At 39.1% G+C, this 26,318-nt stretch overlaps 2 protein-coding genes across 4 annotated transcripts in view; both read left to right on the plus strand.

Moving 5' to 3' along the window:
* Positions 1 to 3,564, plus strand: part of LOC107799667 (serine/threonine-protein kinase TOR-like) — a 42,414-nt gene extending 38,850 nt beyond the window's left edge. For all 3 annotated transcript variants that reach the window (XM_016622808.2, XM_075218013.1, XM_075218014.1), the window contains 6 exons: positions 818 to 879; positions 953 to 1,025; positions 1,124 to 1,258; positions 1,761 to 1,934; positions 2,009 to 2,271; positions 3,169 to 3,564. In XM_016622808.2, the coding sequence (XP_016478294.2) occupies positions 818 to 879; positions 953 to 1,025; positions 1,124 to 1,258; positions 1,761 to 1,934; positions 2,009 to 2,271; positions 3,169 to 3,187 (726 nt within the window). In that variant the 3' untranslated portion in view covers positions 3,188 to 3,564. The remainder of the gene's footprint in view (positions 1 to 817; positions 880 to 952; positions 1,026 to 1,123; positions 1,259 to 1,760; positions 1,935 to 2,008; positions 2,272 to 3,168) is intronic.
* A 2,480-nt stretch (positions 3,565 to 6,044) lies between these two features.
* On the plus strand, positions 6,045 to 10,415 carry LOC107824278 (pyruvate kinase isozyme A, chloroplastic). The gene is made up of 7 exons (XM_016651028.2): positions 6,045 to 7,108; positions 7,528 to 7,615; positions 7,702 to 7,892; positions 8,281 to 8,399; positions 8,611 to 8,854; positions 9,163 to 9,397; positions 9,942 to 10,415. The coding sequence occupies exons 1-7, from the start codon at positions 6,557 to 6,559 to the stop codon at positions 10,268 to 10,270; spliced, it is 1,758 nt and encodes a 585-aa protein (XP_016506514.1). The 5' UTR covers positions 6,045 to 6,556; the 3' UTR covers positions 10,271 to 10,415.
* Positions 10,416 to 26,318: the final 15,903 nt, after the last annotated feature.

Here is a 26,318-nt window from a genome sequence, read left to right on the forward strand (position 1 = left end):
GTGAACCTCTCTTTGGTGAAATGATCTTGCTGTTCTTGATCAGAATTATTGCAGCCTTTTGAAGGTATTACGGATATCAGAAATTTAGTAACCTGTATAATTCTGCAGCTAGGACTATTTTGGGGCTATTAATATGACATCTCTGTAGCTTAAAATGGCCGTTGTTACTGCTTGTTGCCATTGCTTCCTTCCTGCTGTTACTTTCTTTCTTGCCTTTGTGGTTGATACTGCTTGTTTCTATTATTGCATTTCATATTCTTGAGCCGAGGGTCTTCCAGAAACAGCCTCTCTACCTCCTAAGGGTAGGGGTAAGGTCTGATTACACACTACCCTCCCCAGACCCCACTCGTGGGATTCCACTAGGCTTGTTGTTCTTGTTGTATCTTTCCGAACTCGGACACAAAACTAACTATTCCCCATTCAGGATTATTAATTTCCTTACCTAGGACCTGAAGAGATACTGTTTTACTCGCAAAAACACCTTTTGTCCTATCTTATGTAAGGGCATTCGGTTTGAGACAAAGTTAAGATGTGAATTGAGTTCTGTATTGTATTATTAATGGTGGTGAAAGAAATATTAAATAGGTGGCTCTAAGTTAGCTTGATATAGAAAATCATGGCATCGGAGTTATTCTTTACATGTGAAGTTCTTTAGGATAACATCTTTGATGTAATGGCGTCAAACAGTTATTGGAAATCATCGTTGGAACTAATATCCCGTAAATTGGTAGTTCAAATGGCAAAGCTAAAACTTTGAGATGCTTTCTGTTTAGTTGCTTCTCGTGTACATGTGTTGAATTTGGGTTGCTCTGTCCAGGTTGGATACCTACTTGGTTTGGGTGATCGACATCCTAGTAACCTCATGCTTCACCGATACAGGTACTATATACTTTTACTATTGCATTTTCTTGCTGATGACAAAAGTTTTAATATATTTATGTTCATCATACAGTGGGAAGATTCTGCATATCGACTTTGGAGATTGCTTTGAAGCTTCAATGAATCGGGAGAAGTTTCCAGAGAAGGTAAACTGTTATATTCAAAAGATGGCTTTCCAAATTGTTGTTCTTTCTTAAGGTTCTTAAGGGGAACTAATAACTTCCTAACAAACTTTTATGTATAGGTTCCCTTTCGACTCACTAGAATGCTTGTAAAAGCAATGGAGGTTAGTGGTATAGAGGGAAATTTCCGGTCAACATGTGAGAATGTAATGCAAGTTCTCCGACTGCATAAAGATAGTGTTATGGCTATGATGGAGGTAACTTCTTGGCATCAGTCTTCCCTTGTAAAATATATTTCTCCTAGCTATCGTACTTGGGTCACACTATAATTGCTTGAATATCAGTCCGTCTATGCTTATGGGTTTTTTCAAGTTCAAAAAGATCTCGAATATAGACTCTGCATGTACAGACGAGTGATAGAAGGGTTCTATGGTCCAACTGAAGTTAGAATGACTTAGATAACTGAAAAACTAGAATCTATCCGATCCTTTAATTCCATGTTGAATGATTGAAAGGCTTAATTAAGACTATTGAAATGAATAATTGTAACAGCAAGTTAAACTCACAGTGAAAAAGCGAACACCTTTCATCAGTTTGAGATGGCTTGGTTTCATTCTTTGAATTATGTGGAAGGTCACTCTTAATGGGGAGTTTGACATTTTTGTCTTGTAATGATGTAAATGTTGGCGATCTTTGATTACATTTTCAAATTATCAGCTTATTGCATTCTTCCTCTTTCTCTTCTTTTTTTTTTTTCAGGCCTTTGTTCACGATCCACTTATAAATTGGCGTCTTTTCAACTTCAATGAAGTTCCGCAAATGTCCGCACTTGCCAGCGCACATGTCACTCCTGTTGTGAACAGTGAGGAATCTTCTTCAAATAGAGAGCTTCTTCAGCCACAAAGGGGTGCAAGGGAGAGAGAACTGCTTCAGGTTTTAAATCAATTATGTTTGCAAAGTATTCTGGGGATGCATGCTTCATGCTTACGTTTTTAATTTTATTCCAGGCGGTCAATCAATTAGGTGATGCCAATGAGGTTCTAAATGAACGTGCTGTGGCTGTTATGGCTCGAATGAGTAATAAACTCACTGGACGTGATTTTACTGCTACTTCTACATCTGCGAGCTCTCTACCACATGCACTGGACCACAGTACGTTAATTTCTGGAGAGACGCGTGAAGCTGATCATGGTTTATCAGTGAAACTACAAGTCCAAAAACTTATTCAACAAGCGTCGTCTCATGAAAATCTTTGCCAAAATTATGTTGGGTACGATCCAGATTCCCAGGATAACCTCTCTCTCTCCCACCCTCCCTCTCTCACACACACACTGGATTGTTTCACTTGCTCTGAACGTAACTTTTTGGTGTATTTTATGTTTTTCATTATTGAGTTAATTATATGCTCCATATCACTTGGAATATATTAAGAATGCACTGAAAGAGCTTGAATCCACCAAGCGTGAACTTGCTCGGTAGTTCTGACCTATTTTAGCAAACAATTTTCAGATATGCTACTTTCTGATATTTCACCTTGATATTGAACTCTCAATATGCAAGAACTCATCAGAATAGGTGGCCCTGTTATTTTCCTTGAATGTATCATAAACCCGTAGATTTGCCTCATGGCTTAAGAAGAAGAATTGAGGAGACTAGAATAACCCCGCCACTCGTCGACCAAAAATAAAAAAGGATCATATGAATCAAAGAGATTTCACTTGGACCACAAGAACATTTCCTTTAACTGCTGAGAATTTGCATGCCAATAGTCAAATATATTGCATTGTTGATCCTTTACATGCCATAGGTTGCAGAATGTTGGATTTCATGTACTAGTCCTTGTGTCACTTTTAGCAGATATGTCTATTTCCTATGCAGCCCTTAAAGGACTGTCCAGTCGAGAAATCAAAGTCCCCTAGTAATTAATGTCCTCCTGATTTGAATTTGAAGTAGATCAGATAAGTGATGTGCAAAGCTTGTTGGTATCTAATGCCCAACTGAATGCCTTCAATGAATCATCATCATCATGATCTTTGTCATCTTTTTTTCTCGTTTTTTTGGGGGGTGGGGGGCGGGGGGTGGGGTGGGGGGTGGGGGTTGAGATGCAGAGTAAAATATTATTTATTTGTTCTTTGGTCTAATCATTGGTTCTTGTTCTTTATTTCAGGTGGTGTCCATTTTGGTAGGTTAAGGATGATAATTATATGTAGATATTTGTACATAGTGTATCCTTTGGGAACTTCTTGAAAGTCCATCATGTACAGAATCTAGAGTTATATGTAAATTCCTAAGTTATTGGTAGCAATTTGTTGTATTAAGCAAGTCAGCTTATCGGCTGTATGTAATCTAGCTCCAGGGAAAGTTCAATAAGTCTTTTAAGAGTGTCCTAGAATAGTGCATAAATAGTTGTACAGCAATTTAGTTAGTGGACTAGATCTTTGTGAAGAGAATTAAGTTGGTTGTCTGCATTTAAAGCCTTTTGTATTCTGTATCTCCAGTATATCTGGTAATCCTGTTTGATGATGAAATGAGTAGTTTCTCTCCGGCTCTCTAGTTTGATGGATCACTTTCTCTTGCGCATTACTTTATGGATCGACGAATTTCATCTATCTATTTATCTGGGCCGAAATACAAAGATATCACCTTGCATCCAAACTTGCAGAGTCCAAAAGTAATAATTTCATTGACGAATCTGAGATTCTCTGCGTCATATTCTTCATTCAACCAGATGTGCTATATTATTATGAGCAATTTTTGTTCTGCAGAAGGCTGATAAGACTGTTTAACAGATAACATTTGGTCCAAGTTTTTAAAACCTGAAAGTACTACCCAAGGTTGCGGAGCTTCGAGATCGTGGTAGTATGGCCATGCTGTTTTAGAGGTATATTTAGGAATTAAGGTGGGGAGTTACATTTAACCTTCTGTAATTGCTCAAGAGCTTGGGGCACTGCTTGGATAATTTGTATGTGTGTTCTTTTGGAGTTGGAGTTGACAAGAGGGGTTGCGCTGATGGTAAGCAACCTCCATTTCCAACCAAGAGGTTGTGAGTTTGAGTTTCCCCAAGAGCAAGGTGGAAAGTTCTTGGAGGGAAGGATGCTAGGGGTCTATTTGGAAACAACCTCTTTATCCCGGGTAGGGGTAAGGTCTGCGTACACACTACTCTCCTCAGATCTCACTAAGTGGGATTATATTTTGTTGTTCTTTTGAAGTTGGTAACGCAAATCTACATCAGGAACTTGAACGGTGAAGTCTATTGTCGCTGTCAGCAAAAAATTAAAGTTGTGTTTGAAACATTTCACAATTATTGGCTAATATTCTACCACGATATTGATAACCACGCATTGTAGTCACCGAAAACGATTTATTAATCCTACATAGTAGGCTTATTAATTTAGTGCATCAATCTGGTAGATGGAAGAGACTATTAAACAGAATCGATGGGAGGAGATTCTTTTAGATATTCCAATTAGGGGGAAGTAGAAGAAAAAGTTAGGTAAAGCAGAATGTAAAGTTTTATCCAATTGAATGAAAAGGAGGTATGAGAAAAGTTCGGTAAAGCAGAGTAATCTTTTGTGATATTCAGCGGTAAGAAAAAGCATGTTACAGTCTATTATAATTAATGATCATATTTTTTACCTTTTAAACATGTCAGTAGTGAATGTCATTTTACTCGTTAATTTTGAAGCCGCTGGAATTTCTCGCAACCCAATATTTTCCGGTCCTAATAGGGTTAAGAAATTAAGCATAATACTCTTTGTGAAATTCCAATATTTTTCATTAAAATATTCAAATATATGTACTAGTTTATGTTTTTGGACAAAATATATCAGTTGAAATTGAAAAAAGTTTATTGAAGTTAAAAGATTGCGGCTGAACATAAACTTTACTTTGAGAAAGTTACAGCAGAAGTTTTTCCCTCTTTTTTTCCAAGTTATCGTGGAATCTTTTTCCCGTTCGTTATCGTGGAAGTTGAAGATTTGGAAAACTTCACTTGAATTACATCTTCAAATCTCTATTTTAGCTTGAAGTAATTAATTTACTAGAATTCAAATTCTAAACCCAAAATTTTATGGCGAAACTTCAACTACTAGTAAATATTTCCTCCGTCTCAAATTATATCTCATGCTTTCTAAAATGCTTGCCTCAAATTATTTGTTATCTTAGAAGTTCAAGACTAAATTAATTAGTTTTTTCTTACTTTACCCTTGGGTGTGTTCGGTATGACGGAAAATATTTTCTTGGAGAACAAGTAGTAATCTTATTTATTTTTCGGTGTTTGGTACGCAAATTAAGAAAAATAACTTCTCAAGAGTATTCATAAATAATTTAGATACAATAAACATGAAGCCATAAACTTTCGAACCAACAATCTTCCGAACCCACAAATTTCATAAACTTTCGAAACCGCGAAACTTCGAACCCGTAAACTTTATAATTTCTAAACACGTAAACTTCTAAACACATAAACCTCCGAATTCATAACTTTGGAACTTTTAAATTTTCGAACTTGTAAACCGAAAGATAAAAAAACTAAAACTGAAAATATATAAAAAAAATATTTTTTCCCGGGGAGGGGGCAGGGGCGGCGGGGGTGCAGAAAAACGAAAAAACAAAAATTTTAAATTACAAAAATATATATTCAAAAAATATTTTTTCGGGGAGGTGGGTGGTGGGTGGTGCAGAAAAATGAAAAAACAAAAATTTAAAATTGCAAAAAAAAAGTGAGGTAAAAAATAAGGGGGGGGGTGAGGGTAGTAGGGTGAGTGGTGACGGAAAATATTTTTCAAAATATTTTAAACCAACCAAACATGAGAATACATCATTTATGAATAAATATTACTCTATCCGTTTATAATTAAGACATAATTAAGGATAAAACAGTCATACATCATTTTTATTTAATATTTTCTTAAGGGCGCGTGTAATAAAAAAATACAACAGATAATTTGAGAGTACAAGTGTAGTTATGGCCTATCAGATTAGTCTTTCATTTTCAAACATAGCCTATTTTCCTACAAAAACTGCGCCAAGAGTCAATAACACCTGCATTAAAAGGCCGAAGTTTTTTGTAAGGCTCACATTGGCCAATTGTATGGACCGAAGGAGTTAACCGTTAGGCCAAATTTTGTGCCAACTGTACCGCCCTTTTTCTGCTCTCTCCCTCTGTTTCAAACAACTACTTTTAGACATGTAATGTAACTGTTCCCTACTCACTTTACGACATTGGTTGGACCCCCCCTCTATGTTTACTAGGGTTTTTCTGTTTTTTTTCCTAACTAAAACCCTTCTTCCATATAAAGCATATGCTTTTTTAATACAAAATCCGTAATACTTTTTTATTATTCTCCTCCGTGTACCTTGTAAACTCCACAGAAAGAAAGAATTTATGTTATCTAGGTGCTAGGTACAAAATCTTGGCGGAGTTCTCAATCTGTTTCCTATATAGTTAATAGCTTACTAATTTGACAACAACAACAAGTTCTATTATTTTTAGAATTTTTTTAGGCCTTAACCTTTGATAAAAAATTTCAGGGGTTTTGGTTTTACTCCTAAATATGGCAGTAGTGGGAGATTTAGCTTTGATGGGGACTAAGATCAGTCCAAACAAGTTAATTAGTAAATTGGAGAAAAGGGTGTTTGGTGTTCCAGTTTCTTCAAGTCAAAGGTTTAGTTTTTCTCATGCTAGAAATTTGGAAGTTATAAAAAAATCAAGAATTGCTGTCAAAGCAGTGATGCAAGTGGGGTTGGAGAAAATTCAAAGTTCAAGTGAATTGAAGAGTTTAAAAGAAGAGTATTTAGGCTTTGATGTGGTGACAGAAAGGGAACTAAAGGAAAATGGATTTTTGGGGTTAAGGAAAACAAAGTTAGTTTGCACAATTGGACCAGCTTGTTGTTCTTTGGATGAGTTGGAGAAGTTGGCTTTGGCAGGTATGAATGTGGCTAGGCTAAATATGTGTCATAATTCAAGGGAATGGCATCAAGATGTGATTAGGAAAATTAAGATGTTGAATCAAGAAAAAGGTTATAGTGTATCAGTCATGATTGATACAGAGGGGAATCAAATACAGGTGGTTGATCATGGCTCTTCATCTTCTGTCAAAGCAGAGGTAATTAACCAAATTCTTCTCACTGTGCAAGTTGTTTTGTCATTTTTATTGTATAATATTGCTGGATTCGTTTCGCTTGTAGTCGCTAAATTTTATCCACTATAATAGTAAAGTCGCAAAACTCCTTTTTCTCATAATTGAACTATGTGTGAATTGCTAAGAAAATACAATTGACTAAATTTCCGGTGCCGAGATCCATTTTCTTGTTTCATTTAAATGTTATTTTAGTTGTCTTTTTAATAAAATATTGATTGTCAAATTTTTGACTAAATTGTTATAGTGGGTAAAACAAAACAATAGCTTTGTAACTTTACTGTTACAGTAGATAAAGTTTTGTGATTATACGTGAAATTATCCAATATTGTTGAAAAGGAAAAGTTTGAAGTCTAACGTGAATTATGGTCATTGTTGTGCATTAGGAGGATTCAATCTGGTACTTTACTACTGAGAAGTTTGAAGGTTCTCGTCCGTTTACAATTCAGGCAAATTATGAAGGTTTTTCTGAAGGTAGTGATCTCGCTGATAAAAATAAATTGTTTCCTGTTTGGTTACAAAACGTTAGACTGAGGTTACATTCTCTTTCTTCTATTTAGGTGTCAATCCTGGTGATGAAATTGTCATAGATGGAGGAATGGCAACCTTTGAAGTTACTGAGAGAGTTGGGAACGACTTGCGGTGCAAGTGCGTAGACCCTGGTCTGCTTCTGCCTAGAGCTAAATTGAGTTTTTGGAGAGATGACAAGCTTTTAGGAAGAGATTGTGATCTCCCCACTTTGTCACCAAAGGTCTGTGAATTTCATTGATCAAGTTTCTTCTCATTGAAGTAAAATGCTCGAGTTTAGCTTAAACATGACTATTTCCTTCAAAATGCGCTGTCTAAGTGTTTGAAATGACAATAAATGATCCAAGAATTGATAGGTCTAAATGGTTCAGTTTTAACCATTTTTCAATGCTGACGAATGATTGAGGCTTACATTACCATCTGAAGATTGTAACCAAACTGAGTCTCTAACCTTTTTATCTTTTTTGTTGATATCATGAATCTCTAACCTTTCTGATGGCGCAGTTTTATGATCTACCCCAGTTATTGGACACAAAGTTGAGAATTTACTGGAGAGTTATATCTCCAATATGAATCTCTAATCTTGCTGATGCACACTTCATGATCCACAGGATTGGTCTGACATTGTTTTTGGAATATCTGAAGATATCGATTTCATTGCCGTTTCATTTGTAAAAGATGCTGATGCAATCAAGCATCTGAAGGCCTACCTCGCAACTAAATCCTCCAAGTAAGTCACGTTTTGAGCAAAATATTATTTTTAGCTTCAACAGTTATCTTCCACTTGGTCCACAGATAGCAGTTTGCTCGTCATTGATTAGCATTGCTTCATCTATTTTACTTTTTCTAGTCCACTTACTTGTAATACATCCTCATTATAAACTTTGACATAGATTCAAAGTGTATTCTGGATCGTGAAATTTTTCTGAGTTTGATTACAGGGCAATAAAAGTGTTGGCAAAGATAGAGAGTGTAGAGTCTCTCCGAAGGTTGGAGGAAATTGTTGAGGCTTCTGATGGGATTATGATAGCAAGGGGAGATCTTGGAGTAGAGATTCCACTTGAACAAATTCCATCTGTTCAGGACGATATTACTTATGTTTGCAGGCAGCTCAACAAGCCCGTTATTGTCGCCTCTCAACTTCTGGAGTCAATGGTTGAATTCCCAACTCCAACACGAGCAGAGGTACTAATCTTGTTTTCCTTTTGAAAACTCATTGCATTTCTATCTTTTGACAAAAGTTTCCAGTCTCATCAAAGATTGCAATGTTTACTGTAATTATCTTTTCCTATTTAGCAAACAAATTGAAAAGTTTATGCTGTCAGTACTTTCTAGTTTACTTTTTTCAGTGCCGATTATATATTCCTACAACTGTGAGTATGGAGCTGTAATATTAGAAGCCTTAACTTTAGAGCTTTCCCTTCTGGAAAAAGCTTTTTACTAATAGACCATAAGCTAATCTATCTTTCAATAACAACCTTTTTATGAGATAGGTTGCAGATGTTTCTGAAGCGGTTCGACAGTATGCTGATGCATTGATGTTATCTGGTGAGTCAGCCATTGGATCATATGGAATGAAGGCTCTTTCTGTCTTGCGAACAACTAGCACCCGAATGGAACAATCATGTCGTGAAGAGAACAGGCAAACTTTGTTGCATCAACGTAAACTTGGAGTATCTTTGCCAGATCAAATTGCTGAGCAAATCTGCAATTGTGCAGTGGAAATGGGTATTTCCCTCTCCTTCCCTTGATTGTGTATCCATGAATATGCTTTGTGTCAAGAATTACATATTTTAATGTGAAGAATAGTTTCTTGAACATAAATTTAAAGGAAATGAAAGGAATAATGATTCTGACTTTTGGTTGGTACAAGGCTTGAAACCCCTCATTGTCATTGTTTTTTTTATATCCGTCTCTTAGGTGTTCTATGTGTTGGAAGTGTGTGACCAACTCTTTTATACTGAAGTGTGCGGCCATTTTCATCTAAAAAAATAAAGATTAAGTTGTTAGAGCGAACAAACTTTTATTTACAGAAATATATCTTTGACACACCCCTCACATGCGGCTTGATTCTTTTTCCTCATCCAAGCATGTGAATATTCTTTTTGATAATGGGTGGTGTTGAGATTTGAACTCATAACCTCTTGCCTTCTCCGATACTTTATTGAATTGTGTGACTATCTCATCTTGTTGGATAGAGATACCTTTTATGTACTTAATTATAGCATGTCTTTGTCTTCAATCTTAACCAACTTCTTTTTACGCGCTCCAGCTGACAACCTAGGGGTGGATGCTATATTTGTATACACAAGGCACGGGAAGATGGCGTCTCTTCTTTCACGAAACCGTCCAAATCCTCCTATATTTGCATTCACAAATGACAACAGCACTCGGATGGCTCTCAATTTGCAGTGGGGAGTTACTCCCCTACTCACTGACCTGTCCGATGACATGGAAGCTAACGTTAAGAAAACTGTCGAACTTATAAAAGCTAAGGGGATGATAAAGGCGGATGATGCTATTTTGGTGGTATCAGATATCATTCCAATTTCTACTGCCCAGACTATTTTCCAGTCTATTCAGGTGATGACCATAGCTTAGGATATTTTTAAGCAGACATTGCATAGTGATTTCTTGTGTACTTGGAAGATAGTCATTTTACTATTTTGAGGACATTACTTTGTTGTATACTTTGGCCATGAAGGATGTCATAATCTATTCATATCAAGGAAAGCTAGTTGTGGAACTTCATCTCTGTTTCTTGCTTGATTCTAAGGTTTTATTGTTAGGTGTTTGCCATAATTTTTTTATCATATTTGGTTTTCCTATTTGTTGAAGGAAAGGGCAACATGTTTACCTTAAATTGGAGTTTCCTTCTTGTAGAAGGAAATTACAAATCTCCCATATTCGGCTAGTCTTTTTCTTGTAAGAAAAGATTTGGAGTTCTATAAATTGAAGATCCATCCTTCTCATTCAGTAGTATCCACAATGTAGCCATATGGGGTTTGAGAGTCGTGTTTAGGGGGAGAACTTTACGGGACAAGTGTTAGTGTGTCACTTGTGTTTGCCTTTTCGTGAAGTTGTTCTCTCGATATTTTGTACTTTCTTTTTATATAGTGGATTGCTCATCTCCGCTGTGGATGTAGGTCAGTTGACCGAACCATGTTATATGTTTGTGTCTCTTTTGGTAGATTTCTCCTTGTTGTATGATTTATCGCCGTTCGAGGTTTGCGTTACTAGCTTCCGCATGAAACCTGATTTTTTTGGTCCTAACAAGTGGTATCAGAGCCTTGGTTATTTAGCCGAGTTGTTACGGAATGGAGGCAAATATAAGCAAGATGGTATGTTTAAATGGAGAAATTATAATGTTTGGAGAAGCAAGATGAACGACTTGTTGTTCGTGAAGAAGATGCATCTACCCGTTTTTTCAGCTCATAAACCCGAGAGTATATCCGATGAAGATTGAGATTTCGAGCACCAACAAGTATGTGGATATTGTCACACCTCCTTTTTCTACCTACACCCGTAAGGGCGTAAATGTGTTTTTCCATTTAAAGGACAATCGGAACAGGATTTAATTATTAATTATTCAGAGTCGCCACTTGGGATATTAATGGTGTCCCAAGTCACCGGTTGAATCCCGAACCGAGGAAATTTATGACTCTGTTAACAGTCCGCGAACCAGAAATCCGAGTAAGGAATTCTGTTAACCCGGGAGAAGGTGTTAGACATTCCCGGGTTCCGTGGTTTTAGCACGGTCGCTTAACTGTTGTATTTGATTTTATCTGATTTTAATACATGCTAGCTTATGTGCCTTTTATTAATTTTACACCGCTTTTATTATAATTATTTTTTTTAAGAATTGCGACGTCATGAAAACGCATTTCGAACCACGTCGCAATCAATGCACCCGTAGTTATCAACACATTTCGACTTCGTCGAGATTTGGATTTGAGTCGCATCAATGCGCACCCGAATTTAAGAAGGTTATTTAATTAAATCGTGCCTAAAGATGCTAACGTAGTGTTATTTTGGGGAAAAGCCATGAAGTTCGCTAAACGACCATCCCAAATTCTAATTATTTCGGTAATTATTTATTGAGGGCCCCACATTTATTTATTTTTTGTGCGGTGAGGCTCGTCTCAATTTGTGAACCTCTTTTCTATCATTATTTATTTTATAAGAATTACGATGTCGTGAAAATGTGTTTCGAACCCCATCGCAATCAATGCGCCCGTAATTGCCAACACATTTCGACTTCATCGAGACTTGGATTTGGGTCGCATCAATGCGCACCCGAATTTAAGAAGGCACTTTAATTAAATCGCGCTTAAAGATTCTAACGTATTGTTATTTTGAGGAAGGTGGTGAAATTCACTAAACAACCTTTCCAAATCTAAACGGTGAGATAATTATGCTATTAATCACTTAAGGATCCTAATTGGTTAAGACTAATATTTTGTTGAATTTGGATTTGAACATCCGGGAAGAAACGCTGAGAAAAATGGGCTCTAAGCCCATAAGGTCCAAATCACGCCATTGCACATGCTGCAGGCGCAGACTCCTAGAGCTCCTCGCATTGGGCCTAACGTAAGCCAAACTTGTAACATGTTGACAACAATTGTATAGCCCAAGGATCGAACCCTTGGGGAACCTTTTGATTTAATTAAATTCTTAAGCCTTAATGCACCTATGCCCCAATCCAATTTGTCACTTAACCAAAAATCTGGGCTACCTATTAATATGCCAGGCCCAAAACTGGCCCAACACTAAGCTATTGAATGTACAATTTATATTAAACCAAAATTAAAAGCAGTCACGGGCATTGAACTCCAAATCAATTACAACTTTGCAAATTTAAATTCAACAGACATGTGAAATTTAAGCACAACTGAAAACTACGATTACATAAGCATGAAATGCACAGTCTAAACAGTCCACAGTTTTGACTACATACATGAATCTACGTATCCAAGTACCCATTTAATAATTTAAAATGAACAAACTCATGCTTAATAGTTCATCAGTCCAATTTATACAATCCAGGAGCAGTCTAGTACACAAATGTCATGAAATATTGAGTAAGCTAGCTGTTTTATACATTGAATCAAGCACAAACATGAGGAGTTCAGAGATCAACTTTAAACAACATATTTACTTCACTTTCATATACTTGAGAGCTACAGAACAAGTACCTGGAAATTGGAATGTAAATAGAGAAAAAGAAAGGGGTCAGCTACTTTGAACACCAACAACAACTAACTCAACAACGTGCACCACAGAATTTGCCAGGAACTGCTTTTGAAAAACCAGAAATACCAACAGACTCCACTGACCAACTCAACACAACTTCAAATGCAATCCTAACCCCTTCAGCTGAACCTAAGCACCTCTGTGATAATGCTAAAACCAAAACCCAAACTGAAATCCAAAACTAGTAATGAAACTGTGAAATTATTTCGGATTTCTCCATTTTTTGATATTTTGTTTTCTGAATAAACTTGGAATTAATATGCCAACTGAAATCAAAAGCAGGAAATAAAGCTGAAATTGAAACTCAAAGCTGAAGGCAGAAGAGAAAAAAAAGAACCCCTTTTCCCAAGGCATTTCATGCCCTTTTATAGGCAACCCCAAAGAGAATAGATCAGATTCTGATTTTCCAATCAGTCCCTCCCTATTTTTAGTTTGGTCCCTCTATTCTTAACTTGCTATACAAGTAAATGCATTACAATTATTAAAATCTACACTTGTACCCCATTCTAGAAGGCCCTAGGGTATTCCTCTACCCATACAATACCTATACTGCCCTTCCATATACCTTGATAGTACTATTCCTATCAGAACTACCCTTTTCTATACCCAGACTACCCCTGAAGGTTCCCCAAAGTTACTGAATCTACCCTCATTCTTAACAGCTGTAACCAATACACTAATCCAATCTAAAACTAGCCGAAATTGATTAGTTATCATTCAGAAACCAACTAATCAGACTGACCAAAACCAAATGGTTCAATTATATTAACTCAATCAAACTAAATAATATCAAACTAAGCATGAACAACATTAAATGAACTGAAACTAATTCTTAATCCATAAACTCATAATCATTCAAACAAATATCAACTCAGAACTACTCAACAATTGACAAAACTAAACTAATACAAATAAATCATAAAATTAACAGAAAAATTAACGAAACAACAACTGTAAATAAAACTTCAAACATGCGAGTAAAAGGAAACAGTAAAACTCACATAGGCACAAGGGACTCCGGCCAGTCAGAAACGTCTGAATCCTTTCAGATTTTTGATGCGTAACATCCCTAACCATGTGTTCTTACAAGAGAACACATGGTTAAGGATACTACGGTTCGAAATCAAAAAGATTTGGTTTAGGGTTTTGGCCAGAAATTCTTAGATCTAAGATTCGGGCCGTTTCACGGAGATTTGAAAGAAAATAACCATGGATTGGTGTTGAGGGAGGGCCGGGGGTTGTGTGGTGTGATTTTGGGCTGATTTGGATGAACCTTCGATTTGACCGGAAACTTCAATCGAAGATTCGACGAGCTCCGGCCTTATTCGAGGGGAACCAGTGGGTGCAATGGAAAGAGGAGAGTGAAGAGAATTTGTGGTGTTAATCTGGGTTTGAACGGGGTAGGTGGCGTTCACCGCCGGCGAGGGGTTTGATGGTGGCGCTGATTAGGGTTTGTTGAGGAGGGGTAGGGTGAGGACGATGAGTCAAATGGGGTAGGGGGGAAAGTTTTGGACCCTTTTAAATTAGGAACCTCGTTAGTTTCGGACCGTTGGATTGATGAGATCCAGCGGTCCTGATTTGGAGACCACGAAACGACGTCGTTTCGATTAGGAGGGGGAACGGACAAGGTTGGGGATTTGGGCTGGGGCTGATTTGCAATGGTTTAAAGCATTTGGGCCTGACAAATTCTTTTGATTTGGCCCAAATTTGGGTCTTTTATTAAGACCCAATTTCTATTCTTATTTTCTTTTGTTTTCTTTTCTCACTTTTACAATTTTTATAATTTTCTAATTTTTATGGAAATGTAAAACTAACATGAAATTCTAGTTATTTCAAAACAAAGACTAATTAATTACTAAAATTGTTCGAAAGCTATTTCATGACAAATTCACAACAAAAATCATTAATAATGCGAAAGTGAACTAATATTTTGTGATTTTTATGTTTTGTTTTTTTAGAAACAATTAACCCTTAATTGATACTAAACCTAAACGCAAAAATGCATATTTTTGTACTTTATAGAATTAACATGCGCAAATAGAATGCAACACTTATCAGAAAGTGACACCCAAAATGCACAAAAATTATAAAAAAAATAAAGGAAAAATTATTTTGTTCGGGATTTTGGGAATAATCATATTTTAGGGCAAAAATCACGTGCTCACAGCTGCCCCTCTTTGCTCGGAAACATGAAGGGTTTTCGGGCAAAGATAAGTGAGCAAATACGAGCGATTTTTTGCCCGTTTGAGAATTCCGTGTGAAGCATTTTTGAAAAGTTTGACCGCATCCTGCTTCGGAGGTTGCCTACATATCCTGGGCTAAACATGAATCAGGTCAGTGTAGTTCGGAAATGTCAGGTAGCTGGGACTACCAGGAACTGTGATTGTACTACGCTTGCTGTTGTTACTGCTGCTGTTACTGCTTGCTGACCTCCCTTATTACACCATGTCAAAGATAAAAGAAGCTAAACTAACTATGCTCTATGAATTATAAAAATACTATCTAAATTATTCAAACTTGCTCTTGTACTTCCTTGTTGCCATGTTGTCTTGTTCTTTCTCGATAAAATCCATATCACCATTCCCTTAGGCGGACTCCCAACTTCTGAAACTTGAACTGTATGTATTCCTCTGTTATACAGGCGGGCTCCTGACTTCACAACACAAACACAACAACGAAAACTTTCTGCCCCAGTTTGAAAATTGAGCACATGTTACTGGCTGAGATTTTAAAAACTAAAACTTGAATTATAATACCTCTATTCTCCAGGCGTATTCCTGACCTCCGAAACTTGAATTGCATGCCTCTATTCTTCAGGCGGGCTCCTGTCTTCAGAATAAACAAAGAGATTGATTGAAAACTAAAATTGAATTATATCACCTCTATTCTCCAGGCGGGCTCCTGATTTCAACTGCTAAAAATATTTAACACCTCCATTTTCCAGGCGGGCTCCTGACTTTTGAACCTAAAATTGAAATTACTCCTCTATTATCGAGGCGGGCTCCTGATTGCTAAAATTAAATTGTATGTCTCTATTTTCCAGGCGGACTCCTGATTACTAAAATTAAATTGTATGTCTCTATTCTCCAGGTGGACTCCTGATTACTAAAATTAAATTGTATGTCTCTATTCTCCAGGCGGACTCCTGATTTCTGAATTTGAAATTGAATGTATCCCTCTGTTATTCAGGAGGTCTCCTGACTACTGAATTTGAACTGAATGTATTCCTCTGTTATCCAGGCGGGCTCCTGACTTCATAAAAATAAACGAACCAAGAAAAACTTTCTGCCCTGTTACAATCAAAGAAAATTCCGCCAGTTTAAAATGGTGGTTAGTTGATGGCCTTCTTGCTGAAAAATCCTTCCACTGCCTTGCTTTGTGTTGACTGCCTTCCATGCACTGTCCCTGAACCGCTTGACTTTCTGACCAACTTTTAAATTTCCCAACATCCGTCGACCTAAATGTTTTACACCCATTGCTGTTATTTCATTTCTGACCTTTTGTTTAAGCTTTCGCCTTTCCCACGACATTCCCCAATCATTTCACCGATGAAATTTCCGTTAATTCTCTGTGTTCCACTTGACATCAAGTTGTTTTTGACATGCTCTGACCACGTTGTGCTTTACAATTCCAGAAACCGGTAGTGAGCTTTGAAGTCCTTTCTGCTTTCATTAACCAAGCCTAGTACTGAAACATCTCAACTAGATAAAACCCTCAAAAGAAAATGAAATGCGATGATTTTTGAGTTAAGGATAAGAAGAATCCAAAACCAGATGGTTGTTTCAAAAAAGGAAGGAAAAGAAACTTATCTGAGCGAGCCAGCTGGTACCCATGGTTATGACATGCGTTTTGGAATTGATCGGCCCAATCTGTCCATATAACCGGCTTTCAATTTCCATACTTTGTTGCCCAGAACCTCCACCATTTGTTTGAATTACCCAGACCTTAACTTTTCTTTCCTGCGGTACCTCGAAATATTTTTTCACCCACAGACCTTTTGCCATTCAAACATTTTCCAACTCACTTTCGCCTCAAGGTGCCCGCGAGGGTTTTCACCAATAAGACTCTCTCATTTATTTTCTCTTAGCCCCCGTCACCTTATGGTGCATGTGAAGGTTTTAACCAATAAGACTCTCTCATTTTTACTTTCGTTCTTTCTTGCTTGAACCAGAGTGTCGCCACTGATACGAATTACCGCTACCTGCTCGACCTGGCATTTCTTAGAAATTGATCAAAAGGTATTTCTTTGGACCGTAATGTAGGCTTTTGGATTGGGTTAAAAAGAAAGGTATGAAAGGCTCAAAACAATTCAAATGGATTTTAAATTACAACTTTCAGAATCCAATTTTCACAAAAATCACAACTTCTGCCCCAGTTTCTTTCTTGGGGATTTTTGGGTTTCTATTTTGGTATGACTGAACCTCGGAGTAAGGCTGCCTACGTACCCTTTTCGGGATCAAGTCAAATGTAGTTCACTGTATTACAACTTTTGTTGTTGTATTTTTCTTTCTTTCTCTTTCTTTTCCCTTTTGTTTTTCTCTTCTTTCTTTTCATCTTTTCTTTTCTTTTCTTTTTTTTTCATTTTCCTTTGTTTTTCTCTTCTTTCTTTCCCTTTTTGTTTTTCTCTTCTTTCTCTTATGTTTGGCACCTGTGTTTCCTGATAGTGCTGTTGATTCCAAAAGAGGGGTATGAAAAATAAGTAAGGCTCAAAGGGGATAACAAGGGATAAGAGTGTTTGGATAGCAGGACAAAACGCCTTCATCATTTCAATCTTTAAGATATGCCAAATACAAACAGGTACATTCAGAGAATAAAGAAATCATACATAATATCTCTTGACCGCATCAGGATTGATGGCCATTTCTATACATTTTCCTTCCACATCTGTCAAATACAATGCTCCGTTAGACAACACTCTGGTTATTACAAATGGTCCCTGCCAGTTTGGGGCAAACTTTCCTTTTGCTTCAGCCCAATGAGGTAAAATCCGCCTCAGTACTAATTGCCCGACATCGAACTTCCTTGGACGCACTTTCTTGTTGTATGCTCTTGCCATTCTTCATTGGTATAGTTGGCCATGACACACTGATGCCAATATCTTCTCGTCAATCAAACTCAACTGCTCAAGACGGCTTTTCACCCATTCATCATCATCGATCTCAGCCTCTGCAATGATTCGCAGGGATGGGATTTCCACTTCTGCGGGTATTACTGCCTCAGTACCATATACCAATGAGTAAGGAGTCGCCCCCACCGAGGTACGAACGGTGGTGCGATATCCTAATAATGCAAAAGGCAATTTCTCGTGCCACTGTCTGGATCCTTCAACCATCTTCCGGAGTATTTTCTTTATATTCTTATTGGCTGCTTCCACCGCACCATTTGCCTTGGGACGGTACGAAGTAGAATGCCTGTGAGTAATCTTAAACTGCTCACATGTCTCCTTCATCAAATGACTATTAAGATTAGCCCCATTATCTGTGATGATTACCTTTGGAATCCCAAACCGACAGATGATATTTGAATGCACGAAGTCGACTATAGCTTTCTTAGTCACAGACTTGAACGTCTTAGCTTCCACCCATTTGGTAAAATAATCTATAGCTACCAAAATAAACCTGTGCCCATTTGATGCTGCTGGATCAATTGGCCCAATAACATTCACGCCCCACGCAACAAAAGGCCATGGTGCGGACATCGTATGTAATTCTGATGGTGGAGAATGAATCAAATCTCCATGTACTTGGCATTGATGACACTTACGCACAAAATTGATACAATCCCACTCCATCGTGAGCCAATAATAACCCGCTCGGAGAATTTTTTTTGCTAGAACATACCCACTCATATGCGGTCCACAAACTCCGGAATGTACCTCATTCATGATAGTTGTGGTCTGCCTTGCATCTATACATCTCAACAACCCGAGATCTGGAGTTCTTTTGTACAGCACTCCTCCACTAAGGAAAAACCCACTTGCCAATCGCCGAATCGTTCTTTTCTGATCACCGATGGCCTGTATCGGATATACTCCCGCTCTAATGTACTCTTTGATATCATGGAACCACGACTCTCCATCAATTTCCTCTTCTATCACATTACAGTAAGCATGCTGATCACGGACCTGAATCTGCAATGGATCAACATAAGCCTTATCTGGATGGTGCAACATTGACGCCAAAGTAGCCAAAGCGTCAGCAACCTCATTATGAATCCTTGGAATGTGCCTGAATTCTATGGCCTGAAAACACTGGCAAAGCTCATGCAGACAGTGCCGATACAGTATAAGCTTCAAATCCCGTGTTTCCCATTCTCCTTGAATCTAGTGTACTAGTAAGTCCGAGTCACCTATGACCGAGACTTCCCGTACACCCATATCCACCGCTAATCTCAATCCCAATATACATGCCTCATATTCTGCCATGTTGTTTGTACAGTAGAAACGAAGCCGAGCTGTAACAGAGTAATGCTGACCTGTTTCCGAAATAAGTACCGCTCCTATTCCCACGCCTTTCATATTTGCAGCCCCATCAAAGAAAAGTTTTCATCCCGACTTCTCAGCTTGTTCCAATTCATCAATGTGCATCGCCTCTTCATCAGGGAAATAGGTTTTCAAAGGCTTATAATCTTCATCGATGGGGTTCTCAGCCAAATGATCGGCTAATGCCTGTGCTTTCATGGCAGTCCGTGTCACATAGATAATGTCGAACTCTGTAAGCAAGATCTTCCACTTTGCAAGCCTTCCTGTGGGCATGGGTTTCTGAAAAATATACTTCAATGGGTCCAAGCGAGATATAAGGTAAGTAGTGTAAGATGACAAATAATGTTTCAACTTCTGTGCCACCCAAGTTAGGGCGCAACATGTCCTTTCCATATGAGTATACTTAACCTCGTAAGATGTGAACTTCTTGCTGAGATAGTAGATAGCCTGCTCCTTTCTGCCCGTAACATCGTGCTGCCCCAGTACACAAGCCGAATAAACTGTCCACAACTGTCAGATATAGAATCAAAGGCCTCCCTGGTTCTGGCGGGACCAACACGGGTGGGTTTGACAAATACCCCTTTATCTTATCAAAAGCCTCCTGACATTCCTCAGTCCATTTGACCGCAGCATCTTTCTTTAACAACTTGAAAATTGGTTCACAAGTTGCCGTGAGCTGAGCAATGAACCTGCTGATATAGTTCAATCTTCCCAACAAACTCATCACCTCGGTTTTGTTTCTGGGAGGTGGAAACTCCTGAATGGCTTTAATCTTTGACGGGTCTAATTCAATACCCCGTCGGCTGACTATAAACCCCAACAACTTCCCAGATGGCACCCCGAAAGCACATTTTGCAGGATTGAGCTTAAGATTGTACCTGCGAAGCCTTTGAAAGAACTTTCTCAAATCTCTGACTTGGTTGGATTGCTGTCTAAACTTCACGATCACATCATCCATGTATACCTCGATTTCCTTGTGTATCATATCATGGAAGATGGTCGTCATGGCCCTCATATAAGTTGCCCCAGTATTTTTCAAACCAAACGGCATGACCCGATAACAATATGTTCCCCACAGCGTGATGAATGCCGTCTTTTCTGCATCTTCCTTGTCCATTAGAATCTGATGATAACCCGCATAACAATCCACAAAAGAGCCAATATCATGTTTGGCACAATTGTCGATCAGTATATGGATATTGGGCAATGGGAAATTATCTTTTCGACTTGCCTTGTTAAGGTCTCGATAATCGACGCACACCCTGGTCTTGCCATCTTTCTTCGGCACAGGCACGACATTAGCTAACCAAGTGGGGTACCATGTAACCTGAATGACCTTTGCCTCAAACTGCTTGGTAATCTCTTCTTTGATCTTCATACTTATGTCCGTTTTGAACTTTCTCAACTTCTGCTTGATAGGGAGGAGTGCCGGATCAGTGGGTAATTTATGAACCACCAAATCGGTGCTTAGACCTGGCATATCATCATATGACCATGCAAAAACATCTTTGTACTCATGCAATACTTTAATTATCTCCTCCTTGAGTTGTGGCTCCAGATGAACACTTATTTTAGTTTCCCGCACATTGTCTTGGTCCCCTAAATTAACTGCTTCTGTGTCATTTAGGTTAGGTTTGGGTTTTTCTTCAAAATGACTTAATTCTTTACTAATTTCCTCATAAGCTTCATCATTGTTACAATCCACCCCATCATCACACTCGATTTCTTGTATTATTACTTCCGAGCTAAATTGGCTTTTAAAACTGGGTCCGAAGATTCCTCACGCATGTCATATCATTGATATCAGCATAAAAAGAACTGTACAAAAAGAAAAGAAAATGGAAAGAGAATTAGGGACGAAGAAAATTGCATTTCATTAAAGGTAAAGATAACAAGGTTTTAACTCATCCAAACGGACGGAACATAACAACTGGATTACAAAACCCTGGAATAATCCAGGTGGCAAAAGGAAAACAAAACCCACTACCACGACTCCCTCCGAATTGGAAGAGGAGTAGCTTCCCAATTGTTGATATTAGTATGTGGTCCGATGTACTGTATGTCTGCTCCGATTGACCCTTCCCCGGCCTCAATCAAGTTTACTTCAGCAAATACTCTCTCGAACACCTTATCCAAATTCCCCTCTACCCCAATCAACGAACCTGACATCTTTGCCAATGACTGTTTCTTACTACCCGGCCTGACGAAGGACCTGGACAAACGTGGAATAGGTTTAGGAAGAACCCAAGCTTTCCTTTTCAATTTACGGGCCCTTCTAACATCTGCCGCTGTTGGTTTGAAACCTAATCCGAAGGTGTCCAGATTTTTGGGAAGGGACACAGGTTGAATAATGCCCTGAAGTTCAGCCCCCAGACCTTTCCCTGGCACGAACCCGTTATTCAGCATTTCTGATACTACCATGACGGTCGCAGCTGCCACCCTGGGACATGTCATGCTTTTACCTTCGGGCACTCTACTCATCGGGACCGTGTCGAAGACTTGATAAACCCATGGTCCCTTATCATCTTCAGTTTCTATAAAGGGCACAATGACATCATTCATGGCGCATGTGGGATCTTCCCCATGTAACACAATTTCTTGTCTGTCCCACTCGAATTTGACCATTTGGTGCAACGTGGAAGGCACGGCTTTGGCCGCGTGAATCCATGGTCGACCCAACAAAATATTATAGGATACTGCAGCATCCAACACCTGAAATTCCATAGTGAACTCGACTGGGCCAATAGTCAATTCGAGTACAATATCCCCTACTGTGTTTGTTCCCCCTCCGTTGAACCCTCGAACACAAATGCTATTTTTCCGGATTCTATCCTCATCGATCTTCAACTTGTTCAATGTGGACAACGTGCAAATATTAGCACTCGACCCGTTATCAATCACTGCCCGAGTAACCATTGAGCCTTCACATTTGACCATCAAATAGAGAGCTTTGTTGTGTTCTGTGCCTTCCACAGGCAATTCATCATCAGAAAATGCTACCCTGTTCACTTCAAAGATTTTGTTGGCAATTGTCTCTAAATGGTTCACTGAAATTTTGTCAGGCACATGAGCCTCATTCAATATCTTCATCAAAGCTCGGCAATGCTCATCAGAATGAATCAATAATGACAACAACGAGATTTGGGCCGGTGTTTTTCTCAGTTGTTCAACAATGGAATAATCTTGTACTTTCATCTTTTTCAGAAACTCTTCTGCCTCTTCTTCCGTCACAACTTTTTTGACTGGCACTGGATTGTCTTTAGCGCCCTTAGCCTTTCTCAACTCTTCGGGAGCGAAACAACGTACCGACCGGGTTAGTCCTTGTGCTTCACAACTTTCTTTCTAAACTTCCTTTCCTTTGTATGTCACCATTACCTTGTCATATCTCCACGGTACGACTTTGCTATCAACCACGGGTAACTGGACTACCGGTTTTATGACAACCGGTTCTACGTAAGCTCCTTTCACAACCACCACGGGTGCAGATGATGACCCTGGTACCATTAACTTGACTGGCTTTGGCTTTTCTGCAGCCACAACTGGTCCTTTTCCCATTACCAACACTGGCTTGTCTTTTATTGCTTTTAACTGAACCACTGACCTTGCACTCACTGTCTTCTCTTTGGCTTCCGTAGAACGAATCACCATAACCTCCTACGAAGGTTTTTAGGCTCTGCCCCTTATGTATCAGTTCGATCATGTTGGCCTCGTAATGCGCTGGTAACAGATTTTGATTGATGTTCGGGGCTTCTGGAGCCTGTACTTCAATACGGCGATTATCAATGAGCTCTTGTATTGCGTTTTTCAACTTCCAACATTTTTCAGTATCATGCCCCGGCATCCGTGAGCAATACTCGCAACTAACAGAATGGTCCAGGTTTCTGGGAAGGGGATTTGGTGTTTTGGATTCAATCGGGGTCAACATTCCCAACTGTTTTAATCTATGGAAGAGAGCAGTGTAAGATTCTCCCAGCGTAGTAAATGTTTTTCTGTTTGGGGCCTTCTCACTTCTAAAAGCTTGGTTTGGGCGGAAGTTGGTTCCTGGTCTATTTGCCCTGGGAGGGGGATAAGTGTTTTGCGGGGGTGGATGTGTGTTTTGGGGATTCGGGGAACGCCATTGTGAGTGCACCGGGGGCTGAGTGTAGGTCTGTGCGTGGTGGATAGAAAAGTGTGGTTCTGGTGGTGGGTAATAGTGTTGTGGTGGGCCATATGAAGTATATTGGTAGTTTGGGTGGTGGGGTCTGGGTTGGTTGTACCTGGACCAAACATTAGCTTCAACTGCAGCAACTTCTTCTTTCTTCTTCTTTCCCAGCACACCACCAGTACCGCTTTGGATGGCCTGGGTGGTTGCTTTCAAAGCCGAGTAGCTCAAAATCTTGTTAGATTTCAATCCTTCTTCAATCATGGCTCCCATCTTTACCACTTCATTAAATGACTTTCCGACAGATGTCACTAGATTACCAAAATATGTAGGTTCCAATATTTGCAAGAAGTAATCTACCATCTCACTCTCCCTCATGGGAGGATCAACCCTTGCAGCTTGTTCCCTCCAGCAGAAACCAAACTCTCTAAAGCTTTCCCCAGGCTTCTTTTCCAGCTTCAACAATGACAGACGATCAGGGACTATCTCAAGGTTATATTGAAAATGGCCAATGAATGCCTGTGCCAAATCATCTCATGTATACCATCGGCGGGGGTCATGCCTCATGTACCATTCTAGTGCTGACCCGCTCAGACTTTGACCGAAATATGCTATCAACAATTCATCTTTTCCCCCAGCACCTCTCATTTTGCTGCAAAAGCCACACAAATGGGCTACTGGGTCCCCGTGCCCCTCATACAAGTCAAACTTCGGCATTTTAAAACCCGCAGGCAACTGAACATCAGGAAAAAGGCACAAATCTTTGTATGCGACGCTGACTTGGTTACCTAAACCATACATGTTCCTGAAGGATTGCTCCAGGCTTTTGACTTTACGAATCACTTCCTCCTGTTCTATATTCTTAACCGATTTCTCAACCTCTCCTGGGATTTCAAAGTGGGGAGAATAGGTATATGGCTCAAGTGCTTTGAAAGTGGGTTCGGGAGGGTAATATTGGGTGTCGTGAGCTTGAAATAGCGGCTCACTGGACGATCTATGTAGTGGAGCTGGGGGAGGTGCCACAAAGACGAGAACCATGGGTGGTGGAGGGTTCTGTTTAGGAGGTGGAGATGGGGGAGCGTATGAAGTGGTACCATAACCCTGGGCATGATAAGGGAAAACTGAAGATGCGTGGGTAGTGGTAGGCTCCTGAGCTTGAGCCAGGGGTGGGATGTAAGATGGGTTAGCAGGATATAGTGGTGCCGGATGTCCCTGAGACCATGCCCGATGCATTTCAGCCATTTGTGCTTTTAATTTCCTCATCTCCTCTTTCATAGCACCCACATCTGTTACCTCAACCTCATTCGAAGGGTCTATGATGCTGATTTCCGAATTCTGCCCTGTCATTTTTATTTGATCTTTCGACCGGGTGTTGTATGGGTGAGTTGCCAGAATTGCCAATCAACTAACCACCTGCCTGGACTCATACATTTAGACAACCACTTTGTTAGCGATTAAGTCTTAGCAGATTTAACAACCGCACGTTGGCATGAATGCATTTATACAGTTAATCATTTCTATTATGTGTTTGCTCGATTGCATGCGTCATCCCGGCACTTCGTTCCTTGTTTCTTTTTTTTTCTTTTTTTTTTTCAATTTTCTTCACCTCATCCCTCTCTTGTGCTTTTTCTCTATCTTTCTGTTTTTCTTCTCTTTTCTTCCTTTCTCTCTTTCTTAGCTTTCCTTCTATTTTTCTTTTTTTCTTTTTTCTTTCTATTTTCTTACTATTATGGTCGAATCCTATGGAGATTGCCTACGTATCGTGACCCCGTACGAATTAGACCCAGCGTAGTTCGTGAAAATAAATGCGAAAATAAAGGGTGGAAGTAAAAAAATTCGAAATTTTCAATTTTCATCACTAAAACAAACTATTACAAACCCAACATTTTCGGAACGAAACTAACAGACGCAATTTAAAAGCAAATACAGACTCTAAAAACTGTAGACATACTTGACCTGGATAGATAACAGACATACGAAAGACTGACTCAAAATGGTAGAAAATTACAGACACAGACTATCCATATTCTAGTGCTTCAAACTTAGGTGTCCGCGGGGCGTCGTTCGGCCTCGCCGCGGGCCTAGGATCCAAATCCCTTTCAAGCTGCTCTAACTCATTCATGGTTCGCTTCACATAAATCATTACTGCTGAGGCAAAAGTAGTATGGGTCATGTCTTCACAAACCCGACATCTCCTGAAAATAGCATGAGCAATGGCCCTAATCCTGTCTTTTGTTTGCTTCATTTTTATGAGCAAGCGTCTTATCTGATCGCTGCATGTTTTTATAGCTCGAGAGTCTTGCAGGTGTTGGTCTTGCAGTTGCTGTACTTCTACCTCCATTTGGGCCAACAAGTTGTAACAATGTCCGCTTTCAATTTCAAAATCTCTAGCCTGCCTAACCGCTTTGCCCTCAAGGGCAACCACTTTTCTCTTTAAATTGGCAACAATTTTCTCATGGTCCCTTTTCAACTGATTCAAGTATTGGCGACGCTCCTCTGTTCTTGTCGCCCACTGTGCTTTAAGTTCTGCCATGACATTTTCAGATTTTTCTAACTCATCCCGCCATTCCCTGACTTCGTTTTCCAATCTTTTTACCAATTGTTCATCGGATCGGCTCCTCGGTTGCTTATCGATGGTTATCTTCAACTGTCGGATTTGGGTCCTAAGTGCTTCATTTTCTCGAGCCAGTCTATTCTTTTCACCTTGATCCGCGGCAACCTGTACACTGTTTTCAAATTTCAAACTCTCAACTTGTTGCTTTAGTTTACCGATC

This window comes from Nicotiana tabacum, chromosome 7 (assembly GCF_000715075.1).
Source record: "Nicotiana tabacum cultivar K326 chromosome 7, ASM71507v2, whole genome shotgun sequence".
In the NCBI taxonomy this organism is placed as follows: domain Eukaryota; kingdom Viridiplantae; phylum Streptophyta; class Magnoliopsida; order Solanales; family Solanaceae; genus Nicotiana; species Nicotiana tabacum.

Excerpts from the sequence above, each read along its gene's own strand:
- LOC107824278 (XM_016651028.2), top strand. The coding sequence starts at position 6,557 with ATGGCAGTAGTGGGAGATTTAGCTTTGATGGGGACTAAGATCAGTCCA. Across the intron at positions 7,616-7,701 it reads TTATGAAGGTTTTTCTGAAG|GTGTCAATCCTGGTGATGAA; the intron begins GTAGTGATCTCG and ends TCTTCTATTTAG. Across the intron at positions 8,855-9,162 it reads CAACTCCAACACGAGCAGAG|GTTGCAGATGTTTCTGAAGC; the intron begins GTACTAATCTTG and ends TTTATGAGATAG.